Source organism: Pistacia vera, unplaced genomic scaffold, assembly GCF_008641045.1.
Source record: "Pistacia vera cultivar Batoury unplaced genomic scaffold, PisVer_v2 Contig724, whole genome shotgun sequence".
NCBI lineage: Eukaryota > Viridiplantae > Streptophyta > Magnoliopsida > Sapindales > Anacardiaceae > Pistacia > Pistacia vera.
The window spans coordinates 64967-78920 of record NW_022196584.1 but is presented as its reverse complement, the minus strand read 5'-3'; the positions used below and the strand labels follow the sequence as shown (position 1 = coordinate 78920).

General features: G+C 35.7%; 2 protein-coding genes across 2 annotated transcripts; both read left to right on the top strand.

Annotated features, from left to right (window-relative positions):
* Window positions 1-1272: 1272 nt before the first annotated feature.
* LOC116114890 (PTI1-like tyrosine-protein kinase At3g15890) lies at window positions 1273-2913 on the top strand. The gene is made up of 4 exons (XM_031401025.1): window positions 1273-1446; window positions 1541-1685; window positions 1855-2117; window positions 2237-2913. Exons 1-4 carry the CDS (start codon window positions 1397-1399, stop codon window positions 2856-2858), a joined length of 1080 nt encoding a protein of 359 aa, XP_031256885.1. The 5' UTR covers window positions 1273-1396; the 3' UTR covers window positions 2859-2913.
* Window positions 2914-9834: 6921 nt separating this feature from the next.
* Window positions 9835-13134, top strand: LOC116114857. Its single transcript, XM_031400997.1, has 4 exons — window positions 9835-10924; window positions 11024-11428; window positions 11518-11565; window positions 11696-13134. The coding sequence occupies exons 1-4, from the start codon at window positions 9835-9837 to the stop codon at window positions 13132-13134; spliced, it is 2982 nt and encodes a 993-aa protein (XP_031256857.1).
* Window positions 13135-13954: the final 820 nt, after the last annotated feature.

Here is a 13954-nt window from a genome sequence, read left to right as displayed (position 1 = left end):
TAACTCTAATGAGCCTGTTTGTGAAGTAATATGTTATGGGAGTGACATGTGAAACGATACTAACCACTACATCTCGGTATGATTTGTAGACAAGTGACACAAATCTGACCGTTGGAAAATTGTGCGCAACACTGCTGAATCACACATAAACATATCAGATTAAAACTCATCATTTTTTTTCTTCTGTAATGTGTGTATAATATAGTCAATTTGAAATTAAATATTAATTTTTTTATTTTATTGTATTCCTTTGTCATTTTTAAATTGCTAATGTTACATCTTTTCTTTCTTTCTTATTTTTTTGGCTTATGATTAAAAGAATAGTTCAACTTTGATGTTAATGAATTAGGTACAGCTAATTGTCCATGAAATATGACATTTTCTCATCGAGTAAACGACTTTTTCCCACCCAAGGTTTTACCTTAATGACACTCTCCCACCCCAAAAAAGTTTCAAAATATCACTTTCTCACCTATAGTTAATATTCTGTTACTGTCTAAAGTCAATTCCGGTGGCAAAAATTCTCGCCGTCACCACTATCTGAACCTCTGGTCTCCTCTCTATAAAACCCTTTCACTCGACACTTGATTTCTCGCCAATTGTCAACCACTACAAAGCTAGAGTTTCCTATTCTTAGTTAATTTCGACGGCAAATATTCAATCGATCACCACCCTTCATTCTACAAAACCTCTCTTATTCTAACAAAACCTCTCTTATTCTAACTCTTGATAACTCAATGAATGCCGACTGAGAAAGTGAAGTATTTTGAGTATTAACAGAATATAAATTTTGGGTGAAAAAGTGGTATTTTGAAGAAAAAAAATTGGTGCAAAGTGTCTTTAAGGCAAACTTTGGGTGGGAAAAAGTCGTTTTCTCTTTCTAGCTATTCGAATTTCGAAACCTTATTATTTTTATGCCATATCATAAAGAGCTGGTCAATCAATTGATCAAGTGATATCGACCGTCCATATTATTAGTTTCTTGAATAAAGTACTTATTGGACTTCTAAGGTCACTTTCAGTTGACCATAAAATATAATTAAATTATGATTATCAAATTAACATCTAATTAATTCTTGTAATATACTTCATATTACATAATAAAATATTCCTAGGAATGTTTAAAAAGAGATATAAAAATATGACATTTCCAATGAGAAGATAGCTGGGCGAAACCCAACAAGCATTAAAATACAGGAGGTTGATGTTTTATCATCAGCATAATCATCTTGTTTTCACATTATATCACACTACAAACTCCTTGACTTCCGAGGCTGTCCTTTGTCTTCTACATAAGACTCTTTGTTTCTGCTTCAATATCACCGAAATTTTTGCTCTCTTCTTGCTTGATCCACAGCAATAACCTTCCATTGTCCACTAATTTTACACGTCAAAGATGATTTGGAAATGTTTTTGCTGCGTCTCGGAAGAGAAACAGGAGATCAGGTTAGTGTGTGATTACATAATAAACTAAAAGTGCAAATTGTTTAGATAAAATATATGATTCTAATTAATCTTTTCATTTTATGGAAATTTGTAGTATATACACCAACAGGGATTATCCATGGGAAATTTACCCGCTCAAGGAGCTTCTTCATGCAACAAACAACTTCCATAATGATAACAAAATCGGGGAGGGAGGGTTTGGCAGTGTTTATTGGGGCCGAACACGTAAAGGCAACGAGGCATGCAATCAAGTTTAATATCCTGTTTTTATCTTTAATTAGATGCAATTGTCTTCAGAAGATGAAAGTAATTAAAAGCTAACGACTAGTAATAATTTAGCATAGAAGTGATTAATTTATTAGTTGTTCTGTAAAAATATCTAAAGTAGTTGAGGGTTTTAACTTGCAGATAGCGGTGAAACGATTGAAGGCGATGAGCGCAAAGGCAGAAATGGAATTTGCAATTGAAGTGGAGATACTCGGAAGGGTGAGACATAAGAATTTGTTGGGTTTAAGAGGATTTTACGCAGGAGGAGATGAAAGACTTATAGTTTATGATTACATGCATAATCATAGTTTAATCACCCATTTACATGGGCAACTCGCCCCAGATTGTTTACTTGATTGGCCTCGGAGAATGAGCATAATCATCGGATCAGCCAAGGGATTAGCGTAAGTGTTTTTTTGATCCATCAGATTGTCTGTATATGATTGTCGTTATTGGTAAATGTCTAAATTATTATATAGAAAATAGTATATAATATGCTTCATGGTGTCTATTTTTTGGAAAGGTATTTGCACCACGAGGCCGATCCTCATATAATCCACAGAGATATAAAGGCTAGTAATGTCCTCTTAGATACAGAATTTCAAGCAAAAGTTGCAGATTTTGGTTTCGCAAAGCTGATACCACATGGTGTTACTCATTTGACCACTAAAGTAAAGGGAACTCTTGGATATTTAGCACCTGAATACGCCATGTGGGGGAAAGTTTCTGAGAGTTGTGATGTTTACAGCTTTGGGGTTTTGCTCTTAGAAATAATTAGTGCAAAGAAGCCATTAGAGAAACTCCCCGGTGGAGTGAAGCGGGATATTGTGCAATGGGTCACTCCTTATGTTCAAAAGGGTGCATTTGATCATATTGCAGACCCCAGATTGAAGGGTAAGTTTGACCGTAATCAGCTGAAATCAACGGTCATGATCGCAATGACATGCACTGATAGTAATCCTGATAACCGGCCTACAATGCTGGAAGTGGTGAGTTGGCTAAAGTGTGGTGTAAGGAGGACAAAAGAGATGACTTATGTGGAATATGTGGACGAAGAGGATGAAGAAAACGACGATAATGATACTGATTTTGAAGGGTATGGAAAGGAACAAGCGAACAATTTGAGGAGATTGGCTGGATTTTAGAATTAGTACTACTCTTTATATATTTAAATGTAAAATTTTGTTTTTTCTTTCTTTTATAGGAGAGTTTTGATTTGATTAAGTTTTGAAATTGAAATGTATGTTTATTTGTCTTGTGTGTTAAAGCAAATTCTAAAGACAAATATGACTTAGTCTTCCAAACTTGATCATTTTTTCTCTCTTTGCTTGTCTGTTTACTTCTCAGTTCTCATTGATTAATTTATACTTCCATATAGAAAGTTCAAACTCATTATCAATGACTTTCTAGGCCGAATCTTATTGTCAGTATATTGGGTCCATGTCAATCACATCGGGCCATTGTAATAAAAAAAGGCCCCATGATGTAAAAAAGAGTGAACAGACGTGATTTTATCTCTACTTTTACACATAGAAAGAGGGTATCCTTGCAGATTGCTTATTTATATAAAACATATAAGATCATTTTAATGGAGTAGAGGAGGAAGAATAAAAACGGAACATATAGAGGCAAACAAAAGGGATTTATAGAGTTTATATATTGCATGAAATGGGTCCATGATATTGACACATGTTTCTTGCAAAAATGACTTATGAGTAGGCTTTAGAAATTAATACTTGGTCACCATCATATATTATATATATTTTTCGAAAAAACTTTAATTCCCACAATGCCCATCAATAAGTAGGCATATTATGTCAAGTTATCCACATCCTTTCTTTTTTTATTTTTTCTTTTTTTCTCTTTCAAATTAGAAATGTTGAGGAAAACTTGGACATTCTAGAATTCCCATATGAGGATGGCCTGTAAAATAATGAAGAACTGAAAAGATAATAAAATATGAATGGAGTTTATAGTGTTTATGGAAGTACATGCATTTTTTTTTTTTCTTTTCAAGAAAGCATTTATTGACTATAAAATCATATATCTAAATTTTATTTTTATACATAATTTAATTCTAGTAAACCATAACTCATTAAATACAAATTTACTTTTGGTAATACCAAAAATTTGAAATCTAACACGATTTACTCAAAGAGGTTATGACTCTAACAAAGCTCTAATGAAAATTAAAAAATATATATAGAGTTTATTTTAATCTAATCCTTTTTTTTTTTATCCGTTTGTGAAAATTAACCTTTGCTTTTTGTAATTAGGAGTATCCGAATCAGTTTGTGCGTACTTTAACTACTTTCTCGGGAACTGAAGTTGATAACCAAGTAAATCCACTCAATGGTTACTATTATCAATAATTCATTTGAATCGAATTCAGAACTTTTTGAGTAATACATCTAAGAGTCCTAATTGGACCACCGAATGATAATTTGTAATTAACTTTGAATAAAATTAACCACTACAATAACAAATAGCATAATTAATAAACCCAAATAAAATAAATAGTTATGCAACAGCAAGCGCATTAGTGATGAGTTGAAAAAATTGGTTGCTATTTTAACTTAATATAATTAAGATTATCAAAAAAAAAAGAAAAAGAAGAAAAGTGAAAAAAATTAAAGAAGGGCAGGCAGAATAAGTCTGGTAGCAGGCTTTTATTACAATCTCAAATCCCCAGATGCATGTTTTTATGGTATTATAATAAAATAAAATAGATGGAGCAAACCTAGACTTAGTTATCCTATCTGCCTAATTAAGGCCCCCTACTAAACTGGGGAGACTTCTTTATTGAATTCACAGCTCACCTCAAACTCAATTCTTCTACCACACAAAAGATAAAAAGCAGCTTGTTCAGACTTCACTGTTAAAAGCATTTGCAATATCTCTCTCTTGTAATCTGTATCCTTTGATGGCAACATTAGCTGGACATCCTCATGCTCTGGATTTTCAAAAAGATTTAGCCAAGCCGCCCTATTTACATAAGCTTTATCAACTAGACTTCCGGATACCATTTCCTTTTCATTCTCTGTAAAAGTTTCTATTCTATTGCTAACGGTTTATGAATTTTAAGGGACCAGTGAAAAATCCAACCTACTCTTCATCTTTTCTTTTTTTCTTTTCTATATTTATTGAGTTATGAATATGATGGTCCAGCTTCAAGGTGGCAGCCTTTACAGCGGCTGCAAAGCACACCCGATATCAAAAAAATTTCAGAAAACAAAAAGCTTAATTGAATCTATGAATGGTATTCACGAGAGAAGTTATTTAACAGTTGGATCAAAACCCAAAATTCATGTTGATTCAGTGACTTCCATAACCCTATCATACTTTCTGAATTTGATGTAACTTGTCAGCTATTTCATAATACTATGGGGAACATTTGTTTTACATAATTGAAGAAATCCTTAATGTTCTTTCTTTGTCATTTCGTTTTAGATCCACAACTTGGACACAAAGAGATTTACAGTCTCAAAGAGATTTAAATAATAAATACTATGTTAGACTCTTATTTCTATTTATAAGCTCTTTATAATAAAGAGTTTACATCATATAAATAATAATTTAGAGATACTTATGAGATTTGTTTGGTAAAAAGTAAATGGACGTACACCATAATTTGACTTCCAATCGAATATCAATTCATGTCTTGCAAGAAAAAAGATCATCACATTCTTTTTATTATAATTAAGGCAGCAAAATGATATATAAAATGTTAAATATACAACAGCATAACGATTTCAAAATGTCCAATATCATCATTAATTATCCTAAAAGTTTAGGGCTTTGATAGGTAGATTATTTGAAAAATCATGTTTTGAAAAACTATTTTAAATTGAATTCGAGTTAGATTAAGTTGAAAAGTTTTTTGATGCATTTTTTTAAAACATTTTTTCTGAAAAATTTTAAATTATTTTTCAACCTCTTAAATTTGTTAATTTCTCTAAAATACCCTCACAATAAAAGTTTAAAAATGAACAAAAATACCATTACTCACCCAAGCCATTGCTGGCTGTCGACCATCACCGTCAGACGAAAATCGACAGTCTTTGGAACGACGCACACCGATCGGATCTGGTCGATCGTGTACTGATTTGATCCTTTCAGGTCAGATCCTTCGTAGATCTGGTCGAAAATAGTTAGATTTATGACCATAATATGGCGTCGTCAATTAGGGGTATGCAAAATATTCTGATATCCGATCCGAATCCCAAAAAATCTAAATATAGGCAAATCTGGATCGGATTCGGATTGCAATTTTGAAATATCTGAATTTTCGGATCGGCTCTGGAAAAAAAAACCGAATATCCGAATCTGATCTGGTTTTTTAAAAAACATATAATCCTATATCGTTTTGCCAAGTCTAACAATGAAAAACAGAAGATGGAAGACTCCGAACAATATCGGCGCTTTTTTTCTTTCCTCACTTAAGACTTAACTCTCTTCACGTTTCATAATCTGGTATTTTTACTTTGCTTTTTTCTTCCGTTTCCTTCAGTTTCATTATTGTTTCACAGTTTCACTCAAGACTCAAGTCTCTTCACGACTCGGTTTCTTCGGTTTCTTCATGATTCGGGTTAGGCTTCGAATTTTGTGGTTACTGGTTATTTATCACGATTTTGAGTTATTTTCTTGCTATGGATTGCTAATTCCACGATTTTTAAGTTTGTTCTTAGATAAAAGTAGAGTCAATCCATCATCTGTTCGATAAAAGTACTCAATGAATCTGCTTTTCATAATCTCTTCCTTTTGTATTATCTTTTGGTTATGTTTTAACATCTGGGTTCATTTGGTAACTTTCAGTTTGATTAGCTATCAAGTAAGGTTAATTTCAATTTGAAGTTCAAATATTTTACCAAAAACAGTGAACAATGTATGCTTTGTGGTGATTTTTTAAATTTGTTTGTTGAGTTGTATAGTTGACCGCCTCAGATTGAAATTAGAAGAGTCTGAAAAAGAATTTAGTCGCTGCGATAGGATCTGGGTTGATGTCATCTGCTGATTCCTCTTATAAATATATATAAAATTCAGTGATCTTTCAAAACTATTGTTTTAGCTTCTTTTAATCTCTAATGTGTGCACATCAACTTGTGGCTTAATAATTTGGTAACCATGCATTATTTTATTTCAATTTTAATAAATTCTGTCTACTGAAGAATGGAGGAATTTGATATTTTAAAGAAGCGTTTTTGTTAAATTCGGATCAATTTTCGGATATCCGGTTGATCCAATCCGAAAAATCGGATATCCAAAAATCCGGATTGGATTCGGATTGGATCAGCATAAACCCCAACCGGATCGGATATTCTGTTTTGTACACCCCTATCGTCAACGGCTAGATCGGCACACGGTCGACCAAATCTGTCTGATCGTCCGTCGTTCCGATGCTGGCAGTCGACGATTGTTGCTAGTAGGTGGTGGTGGTCTTGGATGGATTAATTTTCAGATTAGGAGTGAAAGATAATTGTTTTTAATTGGATGGGATTGGAAAAATGTTTTTAGTTGAATGGAATAGAATAATAGAAAACAAGTCCTCTCTTTTCATTTTTAATATAAAAAATCTTATTTGATTCGGATTAATTTTCAGAATAATGATCTCAATAAGTAAACAAACACATATTATGTTTTTTAATCCAGGAATCAAAAGTGTTATGCCTAAACTAAGGGTTGACGTATGCTGATGTCATCAAGCACCAATCAGAATCTAGGAAGTCATTCTACCATCCAAAACATGACACGCCTCCAAAGGTAAAAGAAATATAGTTGTCGAAGACCCAAACCGACTCAAGAATTTGTGCCTGAGTAAATTTGGTTTGCACACCTGTTCAAACCCTATTTAATTTAAGGATATTCTTTGAATTTCATCGAATGGGAAGGCAGGAAAGATCTACACGACATCAGGGCACCTGCAAAATGTAATCATTACCTTGAGCTGCACGAGTATAAATAGGCAGCTTTCTCTCATTAAAAAAATGTTAGACATTCACGTATTCAATAAAGAAAATAGCAAAGACACATTATTAGAAAGAGATTGGCTTGACATTCTCTAAAAACACTTAGAACACCAAACACTTGTAATATCATATCGCAGCTCGTGACCTCTTATAAGCTTATTTAGCGATAAGAAAATAATATTTATATAAACGAACACATTAGATTTAGGATTTGCTTAAGCACCTTAACTATTATAAAATCATTTTGTTAACTTTATTTTTACTTCTTTGCATGCTACTGTACTCACAGTGCCTCATCCACTTACTATAATAAGTTCATATGTGATTTCTTAACACTTTACATATGCGAAGTCGTTGGTTTTAAAATCAAATATCAACAAAAAAATGAAGTTACTAAAATAAAGAGTGCAAATGCTTATTGAAATGTTATTAAAGGGAAACATAAAAAGTAATGTAATTGATCATAGATGGTATCACTGGTGTCTTTTAACATTCAGAAGACGAACCCATTGTCTAACATTCCCCATGAACATTTAAAGACTAATTGTACCATAACATATAATGAAGATAAACAGCTCACATTATGCATAAATGGGAAGAAAAGAATGAATGTTAGGCTTGGAGAAGGAGAAGGAGAAGAGAAAGATGGGACATTGAATTTAGGGGTAAAAGTTAGGGTGGCGGGCGGGCGGGTGGAGGAGTGGTTGGGTTGTTCGGGCGATGGGTTGGTGATCAGTGTTACTGCTCGATCACTGTCATGTCTGTGGTGTGTTGGCCTACATGCCTGGACGCCTTTTTGTTATTAGAGAGAGAAAATGTACGTTTACATAAACATATCACCCAAACCACCAACAAAAGACTTAATGAAGATCCCCTACTCCTTTTATGTTGCCCTATTTCATGGCATCTTTCTTCTTCATTTCCTCTTTTTATTTGGACCACGTCGGCGTTATGAATATGATGACACCTCCACTATTTACACACATTAAACTTTACATAATGGCAAATATTTGACATTTGACAAATATTTTTGAAATTAAATGCTCAACTTAATCCTATTTTTTATAAGATAGGTTGTTATAATTAATTGGGCATGGTGGGCAATGCCCAAATTAAAAGATTTTTATCTTATTTGATGTGAAAGAAACAAAAATAAGTCGCTAAAGTGATGAGTCATTGGAGCAGAGCCATAGATTCGATGTGTCCACATCTAAACTTCTGAATCCAATACGCACTCTCCATCTATATATCTTATTCTTACAGTCGCAGTCTCCACTTTCTCCCTCANCCCTATTTTTTATGAGATAGGTTGTTATAATTAATCGGGTATGGTGGGCAATGCCCAAATTAAAAGATTTTTATCTTATTTGATGTGAAAGAAACAAAAATAAGTCGCTAAAGAAGTGATGAGTCATTGGAGCAGAGCCATAGATTCGATGTGTCCACATCTAAACTTCTGAATCCAATACACACTCTCCATCTATATATCTTATTCTTACAGTCGCAGTCTCCACTTTCTCCCTCACTCGTTACGGGAAGTCAAGAAAAGCGATCACCTTTTCTCTTTTTTTTTTTTTCTCTCACTTTCCAAACAAGAATAACGACGCCCATAACATTAAATGCTATCGAGAAACAATGTTAATTCTTTTTTAGAGCCCCGTTTTTCAGTCTGATTCAGTACAATCATGACCCATTCCTAATCATGCATATATGTATATATATACGTATATGTATATATGTTTAAATGTAATGTATAAATGTAGGCCCCTCTTTTCTTTTTTAATTGTCAAAATCACACTTCTAATTTATCTACTACATATACTAATGCTTAGTTTTATTAAACTGATAATTAACTGAATAGTCTTATTCATGGCAGTTCCACAATCTCGACTTTTTCTGTTATGTCTTTCTTCTTCGCTTTTATGTTGCTTTAGCTTCCTATCATTTCTTAAATATTTTCCCACTTTCCCTTTCAAACATACGGTGGCAATTCAACGCCAAAACTCAAGACCCTTGTAGAATTATAGCAAGACTACGAAACAGAAACTTTAAACCATAAACAAGCTAGTTCAAGTGCAATTGTGTTTGTTCTTCTTGTTCTGGGTCTTGGCTGAGTTTTCTCTAAAGTGAAAGTCTTTTCTAGAAAACATTTGAGATGGGTGACAACAAAGGAGATACGACCAAGAAGCAAACGCAAACGCAACCGCAACCTCAGCAGCAACAACAACAACTGTCATCTTCTCCCAAGAACCCACTCGAGGAGTCGACGGAAAAAGGGCAACTTCAACATCAACAACCACCGCCCGTTGTGGTAACCGGAGCTCCGTTCATCTCTTCTCCTTTATATGTCCCAATTGGTGCGACTCCGACTCCGTTTGAACAACAATTTGATTCTGTGAATCCCAAGAGACAAAGATATAATAGTAGTCAATGGAAGCTTTTACCATCCCCATCACAACAACAAAAGCAAACAACCCAAATGGCTATATTGACAAGCGAATCAACCCCATCGCCAACCACAAACCCCACAAATCCACTAACTCAAGCTCACACTACTGCAGCTTCATCCTCCGAGACAACCTCCTCTCCTCCACATTCTCCCATTCCTTCTCTCTCTGCAGCTTCTGGTCAAGAGACGAACAAACCAGAGGGTGACCAATTACAACCCCAGTTCAGAAAAGGAAAATATGTGAGCCCAGTTTGGAAACCAAACGAGATGTTGTGGCTAGCTAGGGCTTGGAAGGTTCTGTACCAAGGTGGATCAAATGGGTCTGGCTTATCTTCTAGAACTGATCAGCCAGAGAGCGTTCACGTCACCGGTAGCGGCGAGATGCCGATTCAATCAGCAAGAGGAAAAACAAGGGCCGATAAAGATAGAGAAGTTGCGGAGTTCTTGCAAAGGCATGGTGTCAACAGAGATGCTAAAACTGCTGGGACTAAGTGGGATAACATGTTGGGTGAATTTAGAAAAGTGTATGAGTGGGAAAGAGGCGGTGAACGAGAACAAGCCGGAAAGAGTTATTTTAGACTCTCTCCTTATGAAAGGAAGCTACACAGATTGCCAGCTTCTTTTGACGAAGAGGTCTTTGAAGAGTTATCTCAGTTCATGGGTTCTCGTATGAGAACACCTCAGAGCAGAGGGGCTTCTGTTGTTGTTTCTGGTGATGATAGTAGAACAACTGTCACCAATACCAGAGTTCTTCCTCCTCCCCCTCCTTTCAAAGATGATGACCTCTCGCTCTCAGGTATATATATATATATATATATATATATATATATTACAAAGTTTCGTTTTTTATTTATGGTTTTGTTCTCCGTAACCAGCATTTATTTTTATTTGTTAGCGAGGGCAAAGCAACTGGTGATGACAAGTGGAACTGAAGCCTTCTTTCATGGTGGTAGAGGGAGTTTACTAGGGTTTGAGTCTCCAATAGACGTAGGTCTTATTCCTACTTCATCTTCCTCTTCCAAGGAACTTCGAAGAATTGGCAAAATAAGAATGACATGGGAAGAATCAGTGAGTTTGTGGGCTGAAGAAGGAGAGCACCACAGAGGGAGAATTAGAATTCAAGGTTCTAGCTTTCTTAACGCAGATGAGCTTACTTTCTTTGATGATACAATGGTTGCTTGCAATATGGAAGCCTTCGAAGATGGTTCTCTAAGAGGTTTTTCTGTAGATAGATTCCTTCCCGGACAACAAGTCAAAGTCTTTGGGAGAAGAAAGTTTTCCTCAACTTCTGCTTCTTCCGGTACAAACATGTTTGTTAATATTCCTATTTTGTGGTGTCTATGAATCCCTTCTCTTACACACGCATTCGCTCTCTATTTTTGTTGACAGGTTTCATCGAAAGAGTTCAGCTTCCGTTCGCAGAACACTCCGTCAGATGTAAGTCTTATATATTGTCTTTAATAATTTTTGAAATTGTTGCGAAATTACTGTGGCCATCTTCATCATACGTACGTGTGAAGAGTGATATATATATGTATATATGTTCTTGTGGTTTACTTTGGTTTAGCAATCCCTCCATCTCCATGGGAGTATCAAGACCCAACTGACTACTACGTGGGATGTCTGCGTGTTCCACCAACAACACTACCGAGCTTGTTCGAGCTGTCGTGGCATTTACAAGAACCACCGCCAGAGGAATTACGTTTCCCACTCCGAAAAGATGTCTATAGAGACTTGCCACAAGGCAAAGAGCTTCTCTTCTCCACTTCAAATGAATTGTTAGATTGTAGAGCTATTATATACGATATTTTAAGTCCACTTATCCGAAATAACCCTAGCCTCAGTGTGGGCACTGCTACTAGTAGAGACTCTTTCATTGGCGTTTGGGATGATTGCATCAATAGGATCGTGTCCAAGTTTTGTTCTGTTGAAATGGTTATTGTACGAAAATCTTCTTCGTCATCACCTGAACCATTGCAGGATCAGTGGCCAAATGTGACTGGTTTTGTCAGAAATTTTTGTTTGTGGCGTGGAGAAGAAGCTGATCAATTAAGAGAAGGTCAGCTTGACCCCTCATCTTCAATAGTTGAGAAGCTATTATGGACTTACATGGATCTTCCATACTTATTTGGTTACTATGCAGTTGGCTACATTGTGACCTTCTGTGCCTTGAGCCGGTCACAAGACCGCGTCATTAGAACTGATTTATATTCACTCGACCTCTCTTCACCAGTTGAGAGACTGAAAGCCCTCATCCCGTGTTATAGAATAGCAGGCCTTTTGCCATTGCTAGCAGATCGCTGCTTCAGCAACAGCAATGGTTGCAATTACAAGCAGTATCCTTTCAGCGATTTTGAAAGAATCGATATGGGTAATGGAAATGTCATTGAAGTGACTCCAAACACTGTAACAAGATTTTTCTCAAGCAAGAGAAAATGGGCAGCGGTGAAAGAAATATACGATTTCCTAGACCACCGAATTCCACACTCCGAGTCCATATACCGCTCGTCAGAGAAAGATTTGGCCTTGGTGTTTAAGCCTAGAGGGTGCAAGTTTAAGCCCACAAGTTTTGATCAACTCGTTGAGGCGCTCAAGTACGTGACCAAAGCCTTGGTTGCATTACATGACTTATCTTTCATGCACAGGGACCTGAGCTGGGACAAAGTAATGAGAAGAAGCGACCGAGAAAACGAGTGGTTAGTTTGTGGGTTTGATGAGGCGGTGGGGGCACCACAGATATACCCACATGGGGTGGCAGGAGTGGAGGCACGTGGGAGACACGCTCCGGAAATGGGGAGGGGATTGCATGGAGTAAAGGTTGACGTTTGGGGCGTGGGCCATTTGGTGAAAACCTGTGGGCTTAGCAATGTGCCCAAAATGCTTAGAGAGTTGCAAATCAGATGTTTGGACCAGAACCCAGAGCAGAGACCAACTGCCGCCGACTGCTACCACCACCTGCTTCAGTTGCAGTCGTCTCTGTCAGCCACCTCTACTGCACCCTATTGAAGTGATTGATAGATGATTGATATATAGATGAAGATAAAAGCATTTATATGAGATATGCTTATTATGTCTATGCATATGTATCTATATCTATATTTATGCCCAAACATTTTGGTATATAAGATTAATGAGCAATAGTACATGTTTTCTGGTTAGTAATGTGAATTGGATCTTTAGGGTTATAGGGGTTTTAATGATGCGGTGGCGGTGGCTTTTGGCTGATTGCAGTTTTGATACCTTAATAAAATTTAATGAGGGGATGCAGTTATGATGAGATTGATTTTGAAAGTTAAACAAATGGCGGCTGCTGTTGTCTGTTGATGGGCGGCTTCTTGGGTTTGCAAAGTTGCAACGGTTAGTCACTATCTATCACATCAAAGCTAGAAAATATATTATTTTAGATTGAGAAGTCACAGATATATGTAACAGTGTTTTTCTTCGAAGTTCTTGATTGGTACATCTCGAGATATATGCATGTTTACTGTGGCTTGACAGTAGCTGTTAATCGGTGATGGGCCATTTACGGTCGCTATAGTACATGTAACAGTACATGTAACAGGGCATTCAATTTATCGATGCTTTGATATATCTAATCGAACTTAACTCTTTTTCTTTTCTTTTCTTTCTTTAATTTGTATCTTCGTTTTATGATTGTTTCGCAGGGTCATTTACGATCGCTATGGTACATGTAGCATTGCATTTACGTTCGTTTTAAGTTAAGTTACATCATAGATGCATTATAATTATCTGAATTTGTTGTTATAATATGGTGCAAATTGTAATACACGTTGTGGCTTTTAAAGAAAGAGAAAAAATTTATGTT